Source organism: Wolffia australiana, chromosome 8 (genome assembly GCF_029677425.1).
Source record: "Wolffia australiana isolate 7733 chromosome 8, ASM2967742v1".
NCBI lineage: Eukaryota > Viridiplantae > Streptophyta > Magnoliopsida > Alismatales > Araceae > Wolffia > Wolffia australiana.
This window is the reverse complement of record NC_135842.1, coordinates 10,725,001-10,748,752: the sequence shown is the minus strand read 5'-3', so window position 1 is coordinate 10,748,752 and position 23,752 is coordinate 10,725,001. Positions and strand designations below refer to the sequence as shown.

The 23,752-nt window shown below is 42.2% G+C and overlaps 2 protein-coding genes across 7 annotated transcripts; one reads left to right on the top strand and one right to left on the bottom strand.

Annotated features, from left to right (window-relative positions):
- Positions 1 to 419: 419 nt before the first annotated feature.
- On the top strand, positions 420 to 15,157 carry LOC144706795 (SNF7 family protein). Of its 6 annotated transcripts, none has more exons than XM_078579843.1 (9): positions 420 to 707; positions 1,170 to 1,229; positions 1,939 to 2,109; positions 2,198 to 2,380; positions 3,086 to 3,216; positions 3,931 to 4,099; positions 4,167 to 4,289; positions 4,368 to 4,595; positions 5,082 to 5,293. In XM_078579843.1, exons 1-7 carry the CDS (start codon positions 510 to 512, stop codon positions 4,287 to 4,289), a joined length of 1,035 nt encoding a protein of 344 aa, XP_078435969.1. In that variant the 5' UTR covers positions 420 to 509; the 3' UTR covers positions 4,368 to 4,595; positions 5,082 to 5,293. The 6 variants fall into 6 exon arrangements, with proteins under 6 accessions (XP_078435969.1, XP_078435966.1, XP_078435967.1 ...); XM_078579840.1 differs by lacking the exon at positions 5,082 to 5,293 and adding an exon at positions 14,243 to 15,157 and having other exon boundaries at positions 421 to 707; positions 4,160 to 4,289; XM_078579841.1 differs by having other exon boundaries at positions 421 to 707; positions 4,160 to 4,289; positions 5,082 to 5,280.
- Positions 5,921 to 14,486, bottom strand: LOC144706794 (uncharacterized). The gene is made up of 2 exons (XM_078579837.1): positions 14,350 to 14,486; positions 5,921 to 14,279 (listed from the first exon to the last, which is right to left on the bottom strand). Exons 1-2 carry the CDS (start codon positions 14,383 to 14,385, stop codon positions 6,183 to 6,185), a joined length of 8,133 nt encoding a protein of 2,710 aa, XP_078435963.1. The 5' UTR covers positions 14,386 to 14,486; the 3' UTR covers positions 5,921 to 6,182.
- Positions 15,158 to 23,752: the final 8,595 nt, after the last annotated feature.

Genomic DNA, 23,752 nt, shown 5'->3' with positions numbered 1-23,752 from the left:
TTAGCGATAATAGATATAAACATTAAATAATATATCGGCCTCATTTAATTTATACAGAGGATTTTCTAACATCTTCCATGTGGGATTACGGGATTCAGAGTTTACATTAACTTTGAATCCTGTTATCCCATATGGAAGAAAAAAAAAGTGCACACTATCTATTAATGGGCATTGATCATAAATCAAAAACCATATAATGCGTGAAGTAAAGTTTATTTTTATCGGTCGAAATCGGTTCCGATACGCGGATATCGAAAACCGATATCCGGCATCCGGTATCTGTCTCCGAAATCCGGATATCGGAAAACCAATATCCGGTACCCGATAACCTATTCATTTTTTCCGGAATCCGATATCCGATATCGGTTGTCGGGGATGACGGACGGATATCGGTTGGGCGATTTGCCTGAAAAGGGCGCCAGGGAAGCTGAATTTGAAGCTTTGTCAGTTTTTCCTCTTCGTCTTATCTTCTGCAATCCTCAGATTCATGCCGGGTTGAAAATTTCTCGATGAATCGATCTCCAATGGCGGTAGAGGAAGCAGTGAAGTGTGAGGTTTCCGATTGGGACGACGATGTTGCTTGGGCAGCACGTTTCAAGGCTTTCAGCGGGCAGCGGGACGACTGGTTGCCTCGTTACTTCTTTTGGCGCGACTTGATCGTCAGAGTCGCGCGGCGTCTCGGCGTGATCTCTTTTCGTTCTTCCGAGGTGTGCATCTCTTCTGATTTTGAATGCCTGAGGTTCTCAATGATTTGGGTTTCTCTTGTTTTTTCTCGGAATGATTTGATTTGATCGTCAATGATTTGGGTTTCTCTTGTTTTTTGAATGCCTGAGGTTCTCAATGATTTGGGTTTCTCTTGTTTTTTCTCTTGTTCTCAATTATTTCGTGGATGAGATGGAGTTTTGTGTCTTAGATTCCGTGGATTACTCTGAAAAATCTATCTTTTACTCGTCTGTTTATCAACTTGTGCTGGCGTTTCCTCGAGTTTTATCACCTATGTAGAAGGCTGTTCTTTTAAAGTTCTTTCTAAGATGGCGAAGGTGGGAATTTCCTCGCTGTTCGTGAAGGGTTTTCTTTAGATATTGTATATTCTTTGATTCGTATCGGATTTTAGTTGTGTTTCTTGATTAAATCTGTGAAGTTTCCAATATTGTCTTCATTTTCTGCAGGTGAAAGAGGTGTGGTTTGCTAGAGGAGGGTTGACGCCACTCTGTCTTCATCATGTGTTGGTGAGATCCACAAGATGCTTCAATCTTCGTCTTAGCGGGAAAAGAGTAGCCCGTTTATTTGATAATTTTCAGGCGTTGAAGTCCTTGTCTTTTTTTTTTTTAAATCCCCTCTAACCATCCAAGGTAATTGTTGTGCATGTTGGAATGTTATTTTATGGCCTGAAGCATATATTCTTGTTCACAGTGTACTGTCGTTTTTTTTTGCGTTTCGCATTACCTTTCTTCTTCACATATCAGATTTTATTTTAGCTAATTTGTATTCTGTTACCATCCTAGATCGATCTTGGATTATAACAAGGGTTGGAAGAGAGAGAGAGAAACAGGAAGATCAAGAAAGATAGACCCACAAATATGGACGATAACTGAACGATAATGAATCACTTCGATAGAGAACTCTTCTCCCATGCTCTGTAGATCTAGGCCTTTCTATAGGAACTAAAGACTCACAAACTTATGTGATTATAATGCACCTTTCCCACTCCTGTAACAAGTTCATTCCAGCGTATCTGATATTTATTTCTAGTTTTTGTTTGCTTTGTAATGCTTTCCAAATGAACATTAATTTATAGAATAAGAGTAGTTCTGCTCCAGAAGTCCAGCAACTTAGTCATGGGCTTTTTTTATCATTTCCAAAGGTCGAAACAACCAATTAAGTTTCTGCCAATTCTTATCATTTCTTTCATTTTTACTTCCTTTTCTCGTTACTCAGATTGAGATGCACAAAGAAGGGGATATCCTATTGAGAAGGGATCTTACAGAACCAGTCCGTGGGCAGATTTATCGCATATTTCTAAAAATTGGTCGGCTGATGATCCCATCAACGTCATCTCCCTTGGAACAGGGCACTGATGAATGTATTATACTCCGGGAATTGCTCCAGGCATGCAGGGTTCTTACAAGGAAATCGTGTTTCTTTGCATTCATGTTAAGTTCCATAAATTATTCACTTCTGGGGGCATATACTACAGGATAAAACTTCTGATGTTTTAAAAACATTATCTGAATGTCGCTGGACTTCAAGTTGTGTAATCACAATGCGTAAGCTCGAGAGCATCTGCGGGGGATCTGATGCGGCGGCTATAATCTTAAGTTATCTTGTTCAATGCAGTAAAGCACAATATTTCTCAATCACCAAAGGGGAATTCATCGAGGTTATATGCCCAGCATGTATTCTCCATTGAAAGGTGTTCTTTATGTGCCTGTTAGGGTCTGCCTCAGGATGACGATGAGGAAGGCTTTGTTGTCATCTTTATTTGTCCGCAACTATGATGACGATTATACAATCCTCATCATCACTTTCATCCTAATGATGGCGAGGATGATGACAAGGAAGATGATGATGGAAGGAAAAATCCTGCCATTTCCTCTAACCCCTGCCTCTTCCTGCCGTTGCCATCTTGCTCCTCCCATGCCATTGCCTACCTCGCTGTCTTTTTTTGTCAGCTTTGACCTCACCGTGCCCGCCTTCTTTCTGCTAATTCATTTAAGACAAGGCTGCTACCCACAGCCTTCTCACCAGTCCACACTATCACCAGCCTTCTCCCGAGTCCACACTGCCACTAGCCTTCGTGTGACTCGTCTCCGCCAGGATGGTGATGATGATGATAATGACGAAGTCATCATCGCCATCTTTAGTTGTCTGCAACCAGGATGATGATGACAACATCATCAACGTTTTTGGCACCATGTGCTTGTAATGATAACAAAATCGTCACCTTCATTGTCACACATGCTCGAGTGAAATTAATGAGGATGATTATTTGAATGATGATAAAAATTACATCATTGTCCACCAGACTCTAGAGCCTGTTATGCCTTGATCGCCAACCAAAATCAGTTCTCGTCTTTTCTCTCAGGGAGTAAAAGTTTCTCTGGTTGGATCATCAGTTCCTTCTCACAGTACCATTGACTATGAGGTCTTGCATCTGATCTGGACAATGGAGAAGATGCAGGAGCAGCTTGATACAATTGATCGTCGTTGGGAGTTGTACGTTATACTTCTTTGTCAAGAATTGTTATACTACTATTCACGTCAAATATTATGTTTGGTTCTTTGTTAAATTAGTAGAGCATGTTGTTCTCTTCAATGACTTAGGGATTTTTCCTGGGTAAGGACAAGCCATTGTGGGTGAATGGAGTCGAGTCTTGAATAATGTCATGTATTTATTGTTCTCCTTTCTTTGATTTTGAAAGTTTTATTGTGCAAAAAAAAATCTCCGTCATAATATCATGCTCTTTTTCTTGTTTTTTTTCTCAAAGACAATAAAGCCTTTTGTCTGCAAAAAGACATTTTTGTGTTAGTCTTTTCTCGTTCTGTGTTAGACCTGGAAGAAGTATTAATTTATTTGACTTGTATACTTGGGTTATTGAAAAGCAAGTTTTTGGATACTTAAAGTGAAAAGGTCTAATCATAAGCTCTTCATAGTTTTCTCATATCTTCTGGTAACGATGTCTTTTGGTCAGGTTCTGGGGATAATCATGTCATTATACCAAGACTAAAGCTTTTTCTGTGTGAGGAATACTCATAATTAATGATTATGTCGGGGTTTTTAATTCGTTTATGTTTCCTGTCTGCTCTCAATGTATTTACAATTCTTTTTCATTTTTGGTCATCTTGTTCTTAGATTATATATAATGGAATTCGCACTTCCAATCATCCTTTAAAATCGTTTTTATTTACTCTTATTCATCTGCCTTCCAGGTCTAGAAAAGCAGCATTAGTTGCATCTAAGTCCGGCAACAAATCTATTGCTTTACGTCATATCCGGTACACGAAAGTACTGTCTAGGGACAGAGAGAGATACACATCATTACTTGACCGAGTGGAGGAAGTTCTTGGCATCGTAAACCAAGCAGAAACCACAAAAAAAGTTAGATACCAAAACCCTTTTCTCTCCATTTCATCTCTCTCCTCTCTAATTATTTTGTAGGTCTCAGAAGCGATCCAGTCTGGCGCTCAAGCGATCAGGAAGCAGCAAATCAGCATTGAGCAAGTGCATCTATGTCTTCAAGAGTTGGACGAGATCCGGGCTTCCCAGAATGAAGTCGATGAAACCTTAGGTGATCTTCTACCTATTCCTTCTTTTGATTTGAGGTCTTTGGCATTTACTTCATGTACAAAATCTTCTCGCACCACAGGGTTGGCTTCAATGGAATGTGCTGATATGGAGGACGAGTGGCTGGAGGAGGATTTTAATAAGCTTCAGTCAGAGGTCTTTACGGAGGAAGCTCCTTCCTAGGAAGCTGTGGATGCAGTAGATGGAAGAGTTAACACTATGGTGGAGGCTACGCCAGTTAAGGGAGATACTGGCTCTTTAGAGGACGCTTTTTCTCAGCTCCGCCTGGCAGCAGCTTAGTCCATCCAAGGTACATTTTTTTACTAACACTCTAATTTTTTCATTTAGACAAATTTCTAATTATGTCTGCCTGGAATAATCTTGATGCGACTGTTAGCTTTGCTCAAATAAGAATGATGGCATGGTCCCTTTGAGGACTGTCAAAGAAAGAAGAGAAAATCAGTGGGAAAACCGCTAACTTGGAGGCAGGAAAATATGCTTGACTGATTCTCAAACTTTACAAGAATATAAGTACCCTTGTACGGCACCGGATCATTACAAACTGAGGTTCTTTGAGTTGAAACTGTGGTCAGTCTGTTACATCCTGTTGTAGTCTTCCAAAAATTACTGTATCATGTAATTCTTGCCCCTACCTTTTACTCTTCTTCTTCCATCTTCCTTCCACATTCTTTTAAGATCTTGATAGATAAAATTTGTAGAAGTTAAGTTGTTGGATGTCTAACATTTGAGGGATATTTTGGTCATTTCCCTGAATGCGTGCATTCTATTTACGTAGGTAGCCCGCCTGTATGAGGTCAGACGTGAAGGATCAATGTTCTTTTTTCACCCCTATCTCTCTCTTTAGGCGAAGTCAACACCCACACTTGTTCTCTCTCCCTCTCTTCTAACGAAGATCTTACAGCTGTCATCTCCATCTCTTTTGGCACTCTTCCTCTTGATCATTCCTAAATTGAAGATCACCTTCCTCATGACAACAAGGTAAGGTATATTACAATATGATCACAACCAGGATCCGATCAAATATGTAGAGGCGTAGTTGTTAGATAAGATTTATAACTTAAATATGGATAAAACTAGGGTTTCACATCATCTTTGTGACCGCATTAAGAATTATAATAATTTTTGTATTAAATTATACCAAACCCTGTCTTTTTCAAACCAAGGATGGTTATGGCTTTAATAGCATTCATGATTCATGGACTCTAGGGACTGAAAAGGTTTTAGAAAGATATCGCATGGTCTGGGGCTTCAATTCTTCAATTCTTCAATTCTAACATTTTTAAATTCATTTAAAAATGTGGCTGATGAGAATCACACAGTCTTTTTATTTGATTTTGTAAAGCATCCAAGAACGAAGAACAAAATATGATTTCTCTTAAAGTTCCTCTTCTGACGGACATTCAAAATGATTTAAAAAGATTGTTTATGAAGAGTAATATCACTCATTAAAATTGAAGTTTAGAATGTCTGTGAGAACTGGTTTATCTTTAGTCGAGTTAGAGATGAAATCTTTCGTTGGTGTAAAACTTCAGCATCATAGATGTCATGTATAAAAGCTCATACTAAATCAAATCGCCGTCTAAAACCCTATAAAAAAGGTTTAAGCTTGTAAAATCCTAAAACCATACATGCATTTTCCAATGAATCCATGCTGCACACTTTTTAAAAACTTACATGTTCGTAGGACAATCCAGAAACAAATCAATGTATCATATGAAATATAATTGGGTTCTCATCCTCTTAAAACTTACCTCGACGAAATGCTGATACCCCAGCGGAAACTCTGAGCTCCTCCTATGTACAAAGAGGATGGAAAAAGTGCAATTTGTAATGTTGACGTGGCAGCAAAAGATTGGTGGATGATGCCTTGGAAGGATCATGTCCCTTTCTGCTCAACTTCAGCAGGCTTCCCAGTGATCGCCTTCTTCATCTTCCCCAGTGACCGCTTAAACTTTGAAATAAGTGTCTTAGGCTTCAGCTTTTGGAACTCCTCATTGCCAACTAGATCAGTCTCCAGATCTTTATCTGCTACTCCTTTAGCAAGCTTCTCTGTTCCTTCATATTGCGGTTGTTCTTCTACAGTTTCATTGTCTTCGACCCAAAGCTCTGTCGATGTCAAAGATTCACCTTCCTCTTCCTCTGGCTCTAATGTTTTGTCTATTTTAAGAAGGTCTCGGAATAATGTTGGCCCTTGTGTCTTCTCTTTCTTTGAATATTCTACTGCTGGTGGTGGTTCAGGTACTGCAGTAAGTTTCTCGTCTTTTGACTTTTCTCCCTTTGATTTTGCTTCTGTTGATTTTTCCTCCTTTGACTGGCCTTCAACAGCAACTACGGCTTCTCTATTCTTCTCTTCCTTTGTCTCTTCCACAATGGCTGAAGCAGTGGACTTCTCTTCCTGTGGGGTTTTCACTCTACCTGAAGTCGTTGACTTCTCCTCAGTCTCTTTCACTGAGTCTGCATACGTTGACTTCTCTTCGGTCGTCACTTCCGCAAAGGTTGAAGCAGTTGACTTGTCTTCCTTTGGCTCATTTACTGTGCCTGAGGCCGTTGACTCTTTTTCCTTGATGTTGTTCACCAAATCCGCAGCTGTTGACTTTTCTTCCTTAGTCTCTTCCACTAAGCCTGCAGCTGTTGACTTCTCTTCTGCGATCTCCAAACCCACATCCGTTGACTTGTTGCCCTTAGTCTCTTCAACTATGGTTGCAGAAGTTGACTTTTCTTCCTCAATCTCCAGACCCACATCTGTTGACTTCTTGTCCCTAGTCTCTTCAACTAAGGCTGCAGCACTTGACTTCTCTTCCTCAATCTCTAAACCCCCATCTGGTGACTTCTCGTCCTTAGTCTCTTCAACTATGGCTCTAGTTGTTGACTTCTCTTCATTAGCCTCTTCAACTAAGGCTGCAGTTGACTTCTCTTCCTTAGTCTCTTTAAGCAAATCTGCTGCTGTTGACTTCTCTTGCTCAGTCTGTTCCACTAACGCTGCTGTAATTGACTTCTCTTCATTTGGCGTGTCCACTTTGCCGGAGACAGTTGATTTTTCGTCCTCAGGATCTTCCCCCAAATCCACTGCCGTTGATTTCTCTTCCTTACTCTCTTCCACTGAGGATACAGCCGTTGACTTCTCTTCTGTTGGTCCTTCCTTAGTCTCTTCCACCAAATCTACAACTGTTGACTTCTCTTCAGTGCTTTCTTCCACTATCTTGTCAACCGTTGGCTTCTCCTCTTTTGGCTCCTCTATAGATGCTGAGGCAGCTGAAGACTTCTCCTTCTGGGTCTCTTCTATTGGCTCCACCACTGTTGACTTATGTGCATTGATCTCTTCCTCCACATTACCAACTGTTTGTTTCTCCTCCTTTGGCTGGTCTAGAGAGGAAGTGGGGCCTGAAGACGCCACTTCCTTGGTCTCCTCCACCGACTCCACGACCGTTGACTTCTGCTCGTTGGCCTCTTCCACTAGCTCAGTATCTGTTGGCTTCTCTTGGGGACTGTTAACAGAGGCCGAGGGGGATGAAAATGTCTCTTCCATGCTCTCATCTGTTGACTCCACGACCGTTGACTCCTGTTCGTTGGTCTCTTCCACAGTCTCTACAACTATTGGCTTCTCCTCTTCAAGAGGGTTCACAGAGCCTGAGGGGGCTGAAGACGTCTCTTCTGTGGTCTCCTCCATATACTCCATGACCGTTGACTTCTGCTTGTTGGTCTCTTCCACTGTCTCGACGACTGTTGGCTTCTCCTCTTCGGGAGGGCTTATAGAGTCCAAAGGGCCTGAATATGACTCTTCTCTGATCTTGTCCAATGACTCCACCGTTGACTTCTCCTTGTTGGTTGCCTCCACTAACTTATCAACTGTTGGCTTCTCCTCTACAGAAGGGTTTATAAAGGTCGAGGGGACTGAGGATGTCTCTACCGTAGTCTCATCAATTGACTCCACGATTGTTGTCTTCTGCTCGTTGGTCTCTTCCTCTGTCTCGACAATTGTTGGCTTTTCTTCAGGAGGGTTTATAGAGGGCAAGGGGACTGAGGATGTCTCTTCTCTGGTGTCATCCACTGATTCCACCACCATTGGCTTCTGCTTATTGGCCTCTTCCACGGAATCGGCAATTGTTAGCTTCTCCTCAGGAGGATTTACAAATGCAGATGGAGCTGAAGACATTTCTTCCTCTGTTTCATTCAATGACTCAACCACCGTTGAGTCCTGCTCGTTGGTCTCTTCCACTATCTCGGCCACTGTTGGTGTCTCCTCTTCGGGACGCTTTCCAGAGCCCAGGGGGGCTGAAGATGTCTCTTCTATAGTCTCGTTGACTGACTCCACGACTGTTGACTCCTGCCTGTGTGTCTCTTCCACTATCTCAGCAACTGTTGGCTTCTCCTCTTTGGGAAGGTTTATAGATGACGAGGGGACTGAAGAACTCTCTTCTGTGCTCTCGTGCACTGACTCCACGACCGTGAAATCCTGCTCGTTGGTCTCTTTTACTATCTCGGCAACTGTTGGCTTCTCCTCTTCAAGAGGGTTTACATAGGCGGAAGGGGCTGAAGCTGTCTCTTCTGTGGTCTCATCCACTGACTCCATGACCGTTGACTCCTGCTCATTAGTCTCTTCTACTATCTCAGTATCTACTGGCTTCTCTTCGGCAGGGTTTACAGAGGCCAAGGGGGCTGTAGACGTCTCTTTTGTGGTCTCGTCTACTGAATCCACGACCGTCGACTTCTGCTCGTTGGTCTCTTCCACTGTTTCGGCAACTATTGGCTCCTCTTCAGGTGGGTTTACAGAGACCGAGGGCGCTGAAGACGCCTCTTCTGTGGTGTCGTCCAATGATTCCACCATCGTTGACTTCTGCTCGTTGGTCTCTTCCACTGTCTCGGCAACAATTGGCTCCTCCTCTTTGGGTGGGTTCAGAGAGATCGAGGGTGCTGAAGACGTCTCTTCTGTGGTGTCGTCCAATGATTCCACCATTGTTGACTTCTGCTCAATGGTCTCTTCCACTATCTCGGCAACTGATAGCTTCTCCTCTTCCGGAGGGTTTACAGACATTGAGGGGGCTAATGACGTCTCTTCTGTGGTCTTATCCACTGACTCCACTACTGCGGACTCTTGCTCGTTGGTCTCTTCCACTATCTCTGGAACTGTTGGGTTCTCTTCTTGGGGAGGTTTAACAAAGCCCGAGGGATCTGAAGTGGTTTCTTCTGTGGTCTCGTTCACTGACTCTATGACCGTTGACTCCTCTTTGCTGGTCTCTTTCACTATCTTGGCAACCGTTGGCTTCTCATCTTGGGGAGGATTGACGGAGGCCGAGGGGGCTGAAGGCGTCTCTTCTTTGGTCTTGTCCAATGACTCCTCCGTGGTTGACTTATCCTCATTGGTCTCTTCCACTGTCTCGGCAACTGTTGGGTTCGCCTCTTCGGTAGGGTTTACAAAGGCGGAGGGGGTTGAAGACGTCTCTTCTGTGCTCTTGTCCAATGACTCGTCCACTGTTGACTTCTCTTCATTGGTCGCCTCCATTATCTCGGCAACTGTTGGCTTCTCCTCTTGGGGAGGGTTTACAGACGCGGAGGGGGCTGAAGATGTCTCTTCTGTGCTGTCTTGCACTAACTCCAATACCGTTGACTCATGCTCGTGTGTCTCTTCCACTGTCTCGGCAACTGTTGGGTCCTCCTCTTTGGGAGGGTTTACAGAGGGGTACGGGGCCGAAGACTTCTCTTCTGTGGTCTTGTCCACTGACTCCACCACTTCTGACTCCTGCTCATTGGTCTCTTCCATTATCTCTGGAATTGTTGTCTTCTCCTCTTCCGGAGGGTTTGTAGAAGGCACGGGGACTGAGGATGTCTCTTCCGTGGTGTCGTCTGTTGACTCCATGATTGTTGACTTTTGCTGGTTGGTCTCTTCCACTGTTTCTACAGCTATTGGCTTCTCCTCTTTGGGAGGGTTTACAGAGGCCAAAGTGGCTGAAGACATTTCTTCCTCGGTTTCATTCAATGACTCAACCATCGTTGAGTCCTGCTCGTTGGTCTCTTCCACTAGCTTGGCCACTGTTGATGTCTCCTCTTCGGGACTCTTTCCAGAGCCCAAGGGGGCTGAAGATCTCTCTTCTATAGTTTCGTCGACTGACTCCACGACCATGGACTCCTTCTTGTGTGTCTCTTCCACTATCTCAGCAACTGTTGGCTTCTCCTCTTCGGTTGGGTTTATAACGGGCGAAGGGGCTGATGATGTCTCTTTTGTGGTCTCGTCCACTGACTCCACGACCGTGGACTCCTGCTCGTATGTCTCCTCGACTGTCTCTACAGCTGCTGGCTTCTCATTTTTGGGAGGGTTTATAGAAGCGAAGGGGGCTGAAGACGTCTCTTCTGTGGTCTCGTCCACTGACTCCGCGACCCTGGACTCCTGCTCGTGTGTCTCTTCCACTGTCTCTACAACTGTTGGCTCCTCCTCTTCGGGAGGGTTTACAGTGCCCAAAGGGGCTGACGATGACGTCTCTTCTCTGGTCTCGTCTGTTGACTCTACTACTGTTGATTTCTGCTCGTTGGTTTCTTTAACTGTCTCCACAACTGTTGGCTTCTCCTCTTTGGGTGGGTTTACAAAGGCCGAGGGTGCTGAAGACGTCTCTTCTGTGGTCTCGTCCACTGACTCCACGACCGTGGACTCCTGCTCGTGTGTCTCTTTGACTGTCTCTACAGCTGTTGGCTTCTCCTCTTTGGGAGGGTTTACAGAGCCCAAGGGGGCTGACGATGACGTCTGATTTGTGGTCTCATCCACTGGCTCTGCGACCTTGGACTCCTGCTCCTGTGCCTCTTCCATTGTCTCGGATATTGTTGGCTTCTCCTCTTCGGAAGGCTTTATAGAAGGTGAGGGGACCGAGGATGTCTCTTCCGTGGTGTCTTTTGTTGACTCCACAATTGTTGACTTCTGCTCGTCGGTCTCTTCCACTGTTTCGGCAACTGTTGGCGTCTCCTCATTGGTTGGGTATATGGAGGCCGAAGGGGCTGAAGATGTCTCTTTTGTGGTCTTGTCCACTGACTCCGGGACCGTGGACTCCTGCTTGTGTGTCTCTTCATCTTTCTCACCAACTGTTGGCTTCTCCTCTTTGGGAGGATTTACAGAGGCTGAGGGGGCTGAAAACGTCTCTGCTGTGGTGTCGACCACTGACTGCACCACTGTTGATTCCTGGTCGTGTGTCTCTTCCACTGTCTCTACAGCTTTTTTCTTCTCCTCTTCGTGAGGGTTTATAGAGGGCGAGGGGGCTGAATGTGTCTCTTCGGTGCTCTTGTCTAAGGACTCCACCGTTGACTTTTGTTGGTTGGTCTCTTCCACTGTTGCGGCAACTGTTGGCGTCTCCTCATCAGTTGGGTGTATAGAGGCTGAAGGGACTGCAGATGTCTTTTCTGTGCTCTTGTCCACTGACTTCACAACCGTGGACTCCTGCTCGTGTGTCTCTACCATTGTCTCGCCAACTGCTGGCTGCTCCTCTTCAGGAGGGTTTACAGAGGCCAAGGGAGTTGAAGACGTCTCGTCTGTGCTCTCATTCACTAGCTCCACGACCTTGGACTGCTGGTCGTGTGTCTCTTCCACTGTCTCAGATACTGTTGTCTTCTCCTCTTCGGGAGGGTTTATAGAGGGCGAGGGGGCTGAATACGTCTCTTCTGTGCTCTTGTCTGATGACTCCTCCACCGTTGACTTTTGCTGGTTGTTGTCTTCCACTGTTTCGGCAATTGTTGGCTTCTCCTCATCGGTTGGGTTTATAGAGGCCGAAGGTGCTGAAGATGTCTCTTCTGTGGTATTGTCCACTGACTCCGCGACCGTGGACTCCTGCTCATGTGTCTCTACCACTATCTCGCCATCTGCTGGCTTCTCCTCTTCGAGAGGATTTACAGAGGCCGAGGGGGCTGGAAACATCTCTTTTGTGGTGTCGTCCACTGACTGCACCATTGTTGACTCCTGGTCGTGTGTCTCTTCCACTGTCTCTACAACTGTTGGCTTCTCAACTTCGGGAGGGTTCACAGAGGCTGAGGAGGCTGAAAATGTCTCTTCTGTGGTCTCGTCCACTGACTCCACGACCGTGGACTCCTGCTCGTGTGTCTCTTCCTCTGTCTCTACAACTGTTGGCTTCTTCTCTTCGGGAGTGTTTACAGTTCCCAAGGGGCCTGACGATGACGTCTCTTTTGTGGTCTCGTCCACTGACTCTATGTCCTTTGACTCTTGTTTGTTGGTCTTTTCCACTATTTCGGCAATTGTTGGGTTCACTTGGGGAGGGTTGATAGAGGCCGAGGGGGCTGAAGACGTCTCTTCTGTGGTCTCGTCCATTGACTCTAGAATGGTTGACTCCTGCTCGTTGGTCTCTTTGACTACCTTGGCTACTGTTGGTTTCTCCTCTTCGTGAGCGTTATCAGAGCCCAAGGGGGTGAAAGATGTCTCTTTTTTGGTCTGGTCCACTGACTCCACGACTGCTGGGTCCTGCTCGTTGATTTTTTCCACTGTCTCTGGAACTGTTGGCTTCTCCTCTTGGGGAGGGTTTACTGTGGCAGAGGGGGTTGAAGATGTATCTTCCTCGGTCTCCTCCACTGGCTCCACCACCGTTGACTTCTGCTGGTTGGTCTCTTCTAATATCTCTGCAACTGTTGGCTTCTCCTCTTGGGGAGAGTTTACAGAGGCCGAGGCGGCTGAAGTCTTATCTTCCTCGGTCTCTTTTAATGACTCCACCACCATTGACTCCAGCTGGTTGGTCTCTTCTAATATCTCCGCAACTGTTGGCTTCTCCTCTTTGGGGGGGTTTACAGACGTGGAGGGGCCTGAAGACGTCTCTTTTTTGGTCTCATCCACTGACTCCATGACCCTTGACTCCTGCTCGTTGGGCTCTTTAAATAGCTCGGCAACTGTTGGGTTCTCCTCTTTGGGAGGGTCTACAGAGGAAGAGGGGGCTGAAGATGTCTCTTCCTCGGTCTTGTCGAATGACTCCACAACCGTTGCGTTCTGCTCGTTGGTCACTTCCACTGTCTCTGCTACTGTTTGCTTCTCTTCAGGATTGTTTACAGAGTATGGGGGGGTTGAAGTTGTTTCTTTCTTTGTCTCCTCAACTAAGCCCACGACTGTTGATTCCTGCTCATTGGTGTCTTCTATTAGCTCAACCGTTGGCATCAACTCTTGGGGAGGGTTTATAGTGGCTGGGGGGCCTGAAGATGTCTCTTCCTCAGTCTCATTTACTGACTCCATGACTGCTGACTCCTGCTTGGTCTCTTCCACTATCTTGGCAACTGTTGGCTTCTCCTCTTGGGGATGGTTTACAGAGGCCGAGGGGGCTGAAGAAGCATCTTCCTCGGTGTCGTCCAATGACTCCACCACTGTTGACTTCCTCTCGTTGGTTTCTTCCACTTTCTCTGCCACTGTTGGCTTCTCCTCTTCGGAAGGGTTTGCAGAGGGCGAGGGTTTGGAAGATGTCTCTTCCTTTCTCTCATCCACCAACTCCACAACTGCTGACTTTTGCTGGTTGGTCTCTTCCATTGTCTCGGCTACTGTTGGCTTCTCCTTTGGTACGGCCACAGAGGCCGAGGCCGATGACTTATCTTCTACAAACTCCACAATTGTTGACTTATGTTCTGTGATCTCTTTCACTTGGTCTACAGCCGGTGACTTCTTTTCTATTAACTCTTTTTCCCATGTTGCCGTAGAGTTTGATCCATCTTCCTTCGTCCCTGCGGAGCTGAAATCAGTTGACTTGTCTTCGCTTGGCCCTTCTAAAGCTGTTACCTTGTCTTCCGTTGTATCAGCTGCCACCAGAGCTTTATCCTGAATATATTCTTCGACTGTAGCCGCTTCTATCGTGTGCTTCTCCTCCAACTCTACTCCTGCCATTGATTTCTCTTCTTTTGACTCCACTTTTGCTGTTTCTTTTCCATTTTCACTAACTTCGTCCTTCGTCTCTTCTGGTTTCCTTGGTGGATCAGCCATGGATACTTTCTCAGCTCCTCCATGTCCCTCAGTCTGTCAGAGGAAGAGATGAAAGATAGCTCAGAAAGAAGAAGGGTAATGAAGTGAAGATATTACAACTTACATAGCTTGTTTCTGAGACTGTGTCCTTGTCCGCCATGGCCGGCGGAAGAACAGCGACGACGATGAGGACGGGGAAGGGAGAAGACCCAGATGCTTCAGCTATGGCAGTAGAGAGAGAAAGGCTGTTCAGAAGACGCCTAATGGAGGTGAACTGGCTGGCGCCAGTGAAGCTCCAGCTCACAATTGGATCAGAGAGAGGTTCGCTGGAATTTTTAACTATTTTCCATCTCTGGGTTGCTGTCCTCTGAAACAAAGGTGGAGCAAGATGGTGAACATGGTCGAGAGAGAGAAAAAAGAAGAGAAGAAAAGGAGGGGGGAGAGAGAGAAGAGGAGAGAGGAGAGATGGAATCTTTGGGGTGTCTTTGGACGATTTTGGGTTTGCTGCTCTATGAACTCTGAACCAACTGCCGATCTGGGCGGAGAGAGAGATCAGACCTTATTAGAGAGAGAGAGGTCGGTTGAGAGAGAATCTTTGTGGTGTTTTAGATCAGACAATGTTTTTGGGATTGCTTGTCTGCTAGCCCTGGCCCACTGGAAGAGTGCAGAAGAGACAATCTAAATAAAGCATTGACGCTGTTGGAGCTGTTGTCTTCTGGCTGAGAAGTCTCTGTCGTGAAAGATAATATAACTCTCTCAAAATTGCAAAGAAACCCCATAGGAAAGCTTTTTTCAGTTTACTCAGTCATCGTTTATACCTTTTTAATTAACTCCAAAAAATATAATTCTGCGGCATTTGTAAATAAATTACAATGGATGGGAAGGTTTAATTATCATGGGCTTGATGTTACCCTATCATCTTGTGAGTGAAACTTATTGGGTATTATCTCTTATAACTTTGATGAAATTTGTGAATAAACTCTTAAGCATAGGTACTTCTGTGTCATCAGAGAACAGAGCACACTAAGTTTTGGAGATTGAGCGAAAGAAGTTTGACCCTCATCATCTGGCTTAAAAATCTCTGGCATTACTTCCTCAATGTTTTGATGAAGTGTAAATAAACTTAGGTGAATGTAACACACGGACATTTGAGAGTGAATCACAACCAATTTTGGTTGATCCCCAAAAGTAAGAGATATTACTCTATCATCCTCTGGCTGAAAAATCTTTGGCGTTATCTCTAGTTTGTTTTGATGGAATCTGGAATTAACCCAAGGTTAATATGACTCTAGGTCATCAGAGACTAAATCCCAACGCATTTTGGATATTGGGTTAATTAAGGAAAAGAAGATTGACCTTCAGGATCATAAGGTTACTCTATCATCTCTTGGATGAACATTCTTTGCTACTATCACTTATAAAATTTGATTCAGTTTGTGAATAAACCCCAAGTAAAGATCTGGCCATTTTTGACGTTGGGATATTTGATCCTCAAAGGCAAGGAAATATTTGATCCCTAAATAAACCCTAAGCAAGAAAATATTTGATTCTCAAAGGCAAGACGTTACTCTCTCATCCCCTGGGTGAAATTTTTCTGGCATTATCTCTCACACGATTTAACGAAATGTGTGCATAAACCCTACCTAAAGTTAGTTCTTGGAATTGTGAATTAAGCTCAAAAGTTTGGTGCCCAGAAGCAAGAGGCTGCGCTATCATCCTCCGACTAATACTTCTCTGGCCATATATCTATAAACTTTTTAATGAAGTTTGTGAATAAACGTAATTCAATGATATGAGAGAATAGAGCACAATGCTTTTGGATTTTAGGGTAAAAGGAAGGAAAATTTTGATCTTTAAGAGCATGAGTTTACTCTATGATTCCTCTGGCTGAATTTTCTCTGGTATTTCATCTTATACATTTTTGTTAAGTGTGTGCATAAACACGAAATTAAGGCAACTAATTCTCTAATTCACTCATTCATATCGTTCCTTACAATTCTATAACGTTATATGTCTTAAGTTTTGGTTATTTGTGTCAATGAACCCTAAGTAAAATTAATTCTAAGACATCAGACAATAGAGCATAATGTGTGTGGACTAATGAAATATTTTGTTTTGCCTTATTTTCATCTTGGTGAATGCTTCTATATCTTAAATATGGATTTATTATTACCTTGAATTTATTACTGTTCTTGCATGTAAATTTGGAGGCCAAAAAAGTCCGTGGGCCTCAGTACACGATAATTTCTTAGTTACATAGGGATTTGGAGCTTACCAGCTGATGAGATTCATGGAACTTCCAAGCTATTACACTGGCTGTATTACTGTGATTGTATGTAACTTTGGAGGCCAGAACAATTCTTTGGGACTTGATAGAACATAAATTTTTAGTTATATTGGGATCTGGGGCTCACCAATTGATGAGATACATGGAAATTCCAAGTCAAATCCATGTGGTAGTGAATATTTACCATTGTTACCTATATTAATGTATCTTCGTTGGTAGAGGGAGTATAGTAAGAAACAATGTTTTTGTGCCTGTGACATCTATAAATATTGAATCATTTTAACCTTCCATTGCTTTGTAATAAGAAAAACAATCCTGAATTGATGACCTCGAATCAACTTTCCTTATATTTTATTTTAAAAATAATCAAAATATGTAACATATAACATCTGGGTGTTTTCAGTAAAAAGGAGTAATCTCATGCTCTTGATAATCCAAGCTTCCCCTCCCTTTAAGGACTATGTTGATATAAATAGTTGTTCTCATTCAATCATGATCTAGAATGAATTACATTTAAAATTACTTATGCTCATTAACACATTTTATGAAACACATAACATATAAAACCTGAGATATTTAATTCAGACAATGTATCACATGGTAACATATTTCTCTTCGGGATCACTTTTTTTACCTTCTATGCCAACATAAAAACGGCTCTCAATTATTTGATGAACTTTAATCACCCTATAGGTTTGGGATTATTCAATACTTTGAGCAATACATAGAGTATATCACTCCTAAATTTTTTTTATGGAAAATGAAAGAGTGACTTGGTGATTTTGGGGTTCAAACATTTCCTTGATCTCTACACCAATGTCAAACAAGACTGTGTTTTATTCTCTGATGACCAACAAATAGATTAAATTAGTATTTATTCAAAAATTTCCTCAAAATGTATATGAGATTCTGCTGTATAATTTTTTTCAACAAGCTGATGGAATAACCTTACACTCTTGATGATCTAAATTGCCAAAACTGGCCTTGAATGAGTACAGATTCATCATTACCCAGTATTACATTTTCTTGGGGTTCACGCAAACTTTCATTTAAATGTATAATAAATAATTCCAGAGAATTTTCATGCAGAATATTATAGATTAAATTAATAAAGTTGAAAAATAAATTTTCCTTCTTCAAGACCATTCTACAGATTTTTTTTGTCTCTAAAATTAGCTTATTTTCAATTATTTGATTACATTGTTCAACAATTCTATAATATTCCATTCATTTTTTAAGCGTATCTGGTTGCCTATGTTACATATTTTGAGAAAATCCAACTAAGTCATTTAAGTTCCATATTTGAAATCATTTCATTAAGGTATTATTTCGAAATAGTGATAGCTTAAGTAAACTGTTTGTATAATAGTTACTTGATAACAATCTCTTATAGGTATCCTTGTTTGGAATATTTCCTATTGACATATCTCCATTAGAGAATAGATAGAGGAATAATATTTTCTAACTTCAAACACAAGGAGGTTGCATTATTATCTTGATTCAAACACTTGGAGATGATATCATCTTGGCTCATATCCATGCAAAAGGCATTTGGAAATATTGATAGGAATTTGAGATGACGAGAATAATGGATAGAACATCATTTTGAGATAATGGATTTGCGCAGTTTGATAATTTATAACATAAGAATGATATGCCTATCATAAAACAATTATAGCTGAATCATATGAGAATTTCTCACTTCGTATATTAGTCTGAGATAATGAAATAAATGGATATATAATTCAACGAGAGTTGTACAACTTGATGCTTTATTTGTGATGATACATAATCATGGTTTCTCAAAACAATTTATAGGTCTCAGATTACGTGTCTAATTACAAATGCTCTTTAAATTTTCATAGCAATGTAATTGAAAATTCTAACACATAATTTAAAATAAAATAATTTGGTATAATAAATAATATATTTAATAAAATTAAAACAATCTTATTTAATGATGATTAAATACCATAAATATTTATATGCCTATGCTAGTCTAAATTCATTCCCTCGTCAATATGGAGGCATGATTTTATGATTCATAAATACGAACAAATTATTTACAAACAACACCAAGGCCATGTATCATCAATGCCATCTCATGTCCCCTTACCAGTGGGGAATCTGCAAAGGGGTGGCGATCCCTTGAAAATAGTCTTGAAGAAAATGACCATTTAGTCCATGGTCCATTGGATGGTCTGTGCATGACTAGAGATTGGAACACATCGATTCAGCTCATCCCCATTCGTTGTTCCTAGGCCTGTCCCTCAAAATAGTTAGTACAGTCCTCCAAAAAATATGTTTGAAGATGAAGTTTTTATCTCAATTCATTATTACACGGATTTGATAAATATTAACTATAAAATATACATTTTTGAAGGAAATATATGTGGCTCGCAAGCCAATCACACATTTTCATCCTTAATTAATTTTTATGGCCAATAAAGGTTATTGGAACAGTAGACTCGTTAACAAGACTAAAACGTGGTGTCACGTGGTCAAATCCCGAGCTATGTCAATCGTTCGAATCTGGCATATGCCGTCCTCAGTGCTTGGAGTAGAACACTAAGCAACCTTGATCTCTGTAGCGGAAGTCTTTTGCAATAGCTTAAGATCACATAGAAGGGGTTAGAGGAGAGTGTGGGGACGCAGCCCCATCGAGGAATAGGGTCATTGCATTGATATCATAAAAGGTTACATCGTACTCAAGATCATCAATAACATGCATATAGGAGCTATATAAGTGCTAATTTCATTATATTTTTGGGCTGTTAATGCATAAAACATGGATTTTTAACGCATGTTATCATCATTTTAGATTAAAATAATAAATTCCTTAAATTTCAAGTTAAACAATACGTTTGATAAATAATTAGGTAAATATATACATCTTAAATGGTTTTAAAATGATGATTATGAGAATTTAAATGCTATTAATAGACCTATTTCTATAAATAAAATGAAAGTAATAATAAAACTTATTTTAGAAGGTTATAAAACATTGTTTTTTGCATTAATAAACAATTTTTTTGATTTATTTCATTTGTTTTTTACTTTAAATATTTTTTTATTTAAACTGGCCCTTATTGGGCCAGTTTTGGCACTCACCTGTGGTAAATGGCGCAGGGCGTGCGAACGGCGCGCACCGCACGCAGCAGCGTGTAGGCGTATCAGAATGCCCGTTCTCGCCTTCGGTGCGCGACACGCATGTACGCAACTCCGTGCATGTTGCGCACAGAATAGAGACACGCAAAGCCTTCAAGAGCCAATCACGTTGCGTTGTACGCTATGCGTACAACGCAAAAAAGAGAAAAATAATAACGGAATCGGAAGAAGCTGTTCTTCCGATTCTGCGACGGTAAAAAGTGAAAAAATGACATTATTCGTTTGTTCTTGATTTTGGAAGCTCACGGAATGATTGCCTAGCCTCCTTGAAGGCTCAAGAATCAACCTGGAGTGAATTGGAGCTCGATGTGGACCGCGATCTCGCAGATTCGTCGCCGCATTCTTCCCCAAAATTCAAGCTAATATTCATTGGAATCGTGGTGTTCGTTGTGCGGAATTTGCCTAAATCGAGTCATGATCACCCCTGGTACTTCTAGGTTTCAATTAAATTCATTCTGCAACTGATTTGGCGTTCAATATTTTGCAATTTGATAATTCGTTCCTGTTGAATGTGTCGCCTTCAATTTTGATTTTATTTCTGATTCATTCTCATATTGCTATTATTTTATAGTTTAAGCTTTAGTCATCTCAGTTAAATAGTTTGGAATCAAATTTGATCAATAATCCAGCATTTGTATTCGATTTTAACTACCTTACTTGGCAGATCATGTTCACGATTTGCGAATTTACGGTAGCTCAAAATTTCAAAAAAAATAAAGAATAAAAAAATAAAGGAAAAGGTGATGCTAAGAATGAGTAGGCGTTGAATTTTAAAATTACGCATACCTTGTCGAGAATTACTATGAGCAAATTTTATATTTGATACAGTTCGATTCGTCCACACCGTGTCTGCTGGTATTATATTTTATATTTGTCAAACTAGCTCCTATTTGTATGTTATCAATCATTACATGGGGGAAGACCAGGGTTGATACAGAAGTAACGAGATGAGGTGCCACTACGCCTTGAGGCCCACAGCCCTACGTGCCCGCCCGCCGACATCGCGGCTACATGCGTGCCCCCAGGCTGGGGCTGCGCGCCCAAGAGTCTGGCCCGCCTAGGTGATCCCACACGATCCCACACGCCACAACATCCGTGCTGGCACCTTTCGCTCGGTCCGCTTGGATGCCGCTGTGCTCGGCTCCCCAAGCTGGGTGCCACATGCCTAGCGCTACCCGCGGGAATGCCGCACGCTCCCATGCTGTCTTGATGCTCAACTGTGCTCCAATAGCCTTAGTCTCTTGGCGGGATGTCTCCTGCCCCGCGCCCCGCACATGCAATGCGTGCCCTGCCTGCACGGTCGCTGTGCGACTCCTCGCACAACTCCGCACGCTGCACCCGCGGCACGCCACCCAGCCTGCGCATCCCACGCTCGCACACAGCTCTTGGCGTTCCCGGGCAGCGCTTGGGGCTAGCACAAGGTCTTGGCACTTGCCCGTGCGTTTGGTACTGGTGCGCAACGTTTGGCGCCCACACGCTCACACCTATCAGTCCGGGCGCCCAGCATACACGGACTTTGCCTGATTCGTCTCTCCTAAGCACGAACGGGCCACACACACCATCCGTAGTGTATCACCACTATGGTGGCGATGGCTTGAAAGATCAGGTTGGGCGTCACCACCCGTAATGCATCATAGCACTAAATAGGACTCAGTCATTACAGGTCGTGAGTCTCCCCCGAACTCACCCTCCCAATAAGCACGCAGGCCTTTGGGCAGGGAATGCCGTCTAGTTAGGGACCTAACACTATCTCTAGGACAAACGAGGTAAAAATATGGAGGGACAGATAAAGATGTGATGTAAGGAGGTATATCATGGAGTTACAGTGAGATGTGACAAAACTATGGTATGAAAGGCATAACTGTGATGGAATGAGGGAATTGAGTGACATGGTGAGGGTAGAGATAATATTATGAACCTAAAGTGAGGATGAAAAGGACCAATCTAAGGGAGGACACTTATCATAGATCCTTCAATTTTTCCTAGATCATGATATTTAGAGAGTGCAGGTAAGTTCCCCTACATGAAAAAAGAAAAAATAAAAAATAAAGGAATAGGAGTATTATTGTTGATGTGGCGACACATCACAAGCCATGTCAATGAGTTCCTTCTTCTTTTTTATAACTGACACGCTAATGTTTGTCCATAACAGTATTTTAAAAAGGGGACAATTTATACAATGACGTGGTGACTCAGATTGTGCTCTTCGTCAACCGCCTTCTTCATTTTCTTGCATGCATGAATCAAATCAAAGGGCAAACATGGCAGGGTGGGAACTTAAGACTGGAATTCATTAAATAAATTCCATGAAACAAAAATATGTCATAAAAATATAAAAAATAAGATTTTGGCTTAGAAAATTAGTGTGTTCCAGAATATAATGTCAAAAAATTCATATTAATATATTTATACACAGAAAAAAATTAATGAAGAATATTATGTCATAGGAATCCTTTAAAATACTAATAGATCCATAAAAATCAGAACACCCCTTTAATTACATATTTAATCATTTTATGCTTGATAACAAGAATATATATGTATTTGGATGCAGTAAAACATGTAAGTTTCATGGTATTAACCTAATAATTTGCTTGTTATCAATCTTGACTCAGATCTCACATTTTGCACTTGTGTGATCAATAATTGGAAAATATACCCCTGCATTTAATCCATTTTAAAATGTCTTACTCAACCCAATGAGAAGAGACTTTCAAAAATATATATTCATTTTTGGTGCTACTGAATAACCATCCGCTTTAACAATATTTCCATAAATATGACAGCCACTTGATTTGTTGGGAGAGAGAGAGTGCATAATGGTGACAGCCACTCTAACACCCACTTGATGTTTTGGGAGAGATAGAGAGTGCATAATGGTGACAACCACTCTAATGCCCACTTGATTTTTTGGGAGAGTTCTAAAGAGAGAGCAAGAGCATGAAAGGGAGAGACAAAGACAGTAAGAAAGAAAGAGAGAGAGGGAGAGAGAGAGACAATAAAAGAGAGAGAAAGAGAGGACAAGATTCAGCGAGAAAAAGAGAGAGCACAAAAAAGAGAGACAGAGAGAAAGAGAGAGAAATGATCAAGGAATAATGGCCCGAGGATACCGTGAGAGAGCGCACGAAGGGATTAGGGCTCAAGGATCCGTGAGTGGATTAAGGTGACAATGACGGTAACACTTGAAGACGGAGGAAGCTCGCCATCAGCATAAGTAGGAAACTTAATGAAGATTAGATAGTAATAATGCACGTATTCTATACTCGTTAGAGATTAGACAAAATAGGACACATATAGGTTCAAACATAGATCAGGATTAAAGATAGATAGGATCAAAAGATAAATAGGATTAAAGATAGATAAGAAGAAAATATCGGATGATTAATATCAGACATAGCATTTATATCAATAATGGCTATGATTTAAAACAGATTGAACGGTCTAAACCGTTCGATCCTCAGCCGTTATGAGGGTACGATTTAAACCGAGCGAACGGTCTTAGATCGTTCGCTCCATAGCCGTTATACTAAGTTATAACGGCGATGATTAAAACAGATCGAACGGTCTAAACCGTTTGATCCTCAAACCTTTATCCTATAACAGACTTTCTATATTTTTAGTACGATACATCTATATAAGTACAAACCAATTGTTAAGATCAAATATGCGGGAATAAAAAGAGATCTTCATCCTATTGTCCTGTGTTTCTCCTCTCCCCCTCTCTTCTCTTGTCCCTCTTCTTTCTCTCTTCTCAACCTCTTCATCTCAACGCGAGGATCGACCTTTACAATACCCACAGAGTGAGCGAGGGAGAGAGAGCAAGAGCAGAGAGAGAAAGAGAGAGGGAAAGGAGAGAGAGAGCGAGAGAGAGAGAGAGAGTAAGAGGGGGAGAGAGAACAAGAGCAGAGAGAGAAAGAGAGAGGGAAAGAGAGAGAGAGAGGGAAATAGAGAGAGAGAGTAAGAGGGGTAGGGGGAACAAGAGCAGAGAGAGAAAGAGAGAGGGAAAGAGAGAGAGAGAGGGAAATAGAGAGAAAACGAGAGAGAGAGAGAGAGAGCAAGAGGGTGAGAGAGA

Excerpts from the sequence above, each read along its gene's own strand:
- LOC144706795 (XM_078579840.1), top strand. The coding sequence starts at position 510 with ATGAATCGATCTCCAATGGCGGTAGAGGAAGCAGTGAAGTGTGAGGTT. Across the intron at positions 708-1,169 it reads TCTCTTTTCGTTCTTCCGAG|GTGAAAGAGGTGTGGTTTGC; the intron begins GTGTGCATCTCT and ends CATTTTCTGCAG. Across the intron at positions 3,217-3,930 it reads ATTGATCGTCGTTGGGAGTT|GTCTAGAAAAGCAGCATTAG; the intron begins GTACGTTATACT and ends TCTGCCTTCCAG.
- LOC144706794 (XM_078579837.1), bottom strand. The coding sequence starts at position 14,385 with ATGGCGGACAAGGACACAGTCTCAGAAACAAGCTAT. Across the intron at positions 14,280-14,349 it reads CAGTCTCAGAAACAAGCTAT|ACTGAGGGACATGGAGGAGC; the intron begins GTAAGTTGTAAT and ends TTCCTCTGACAG.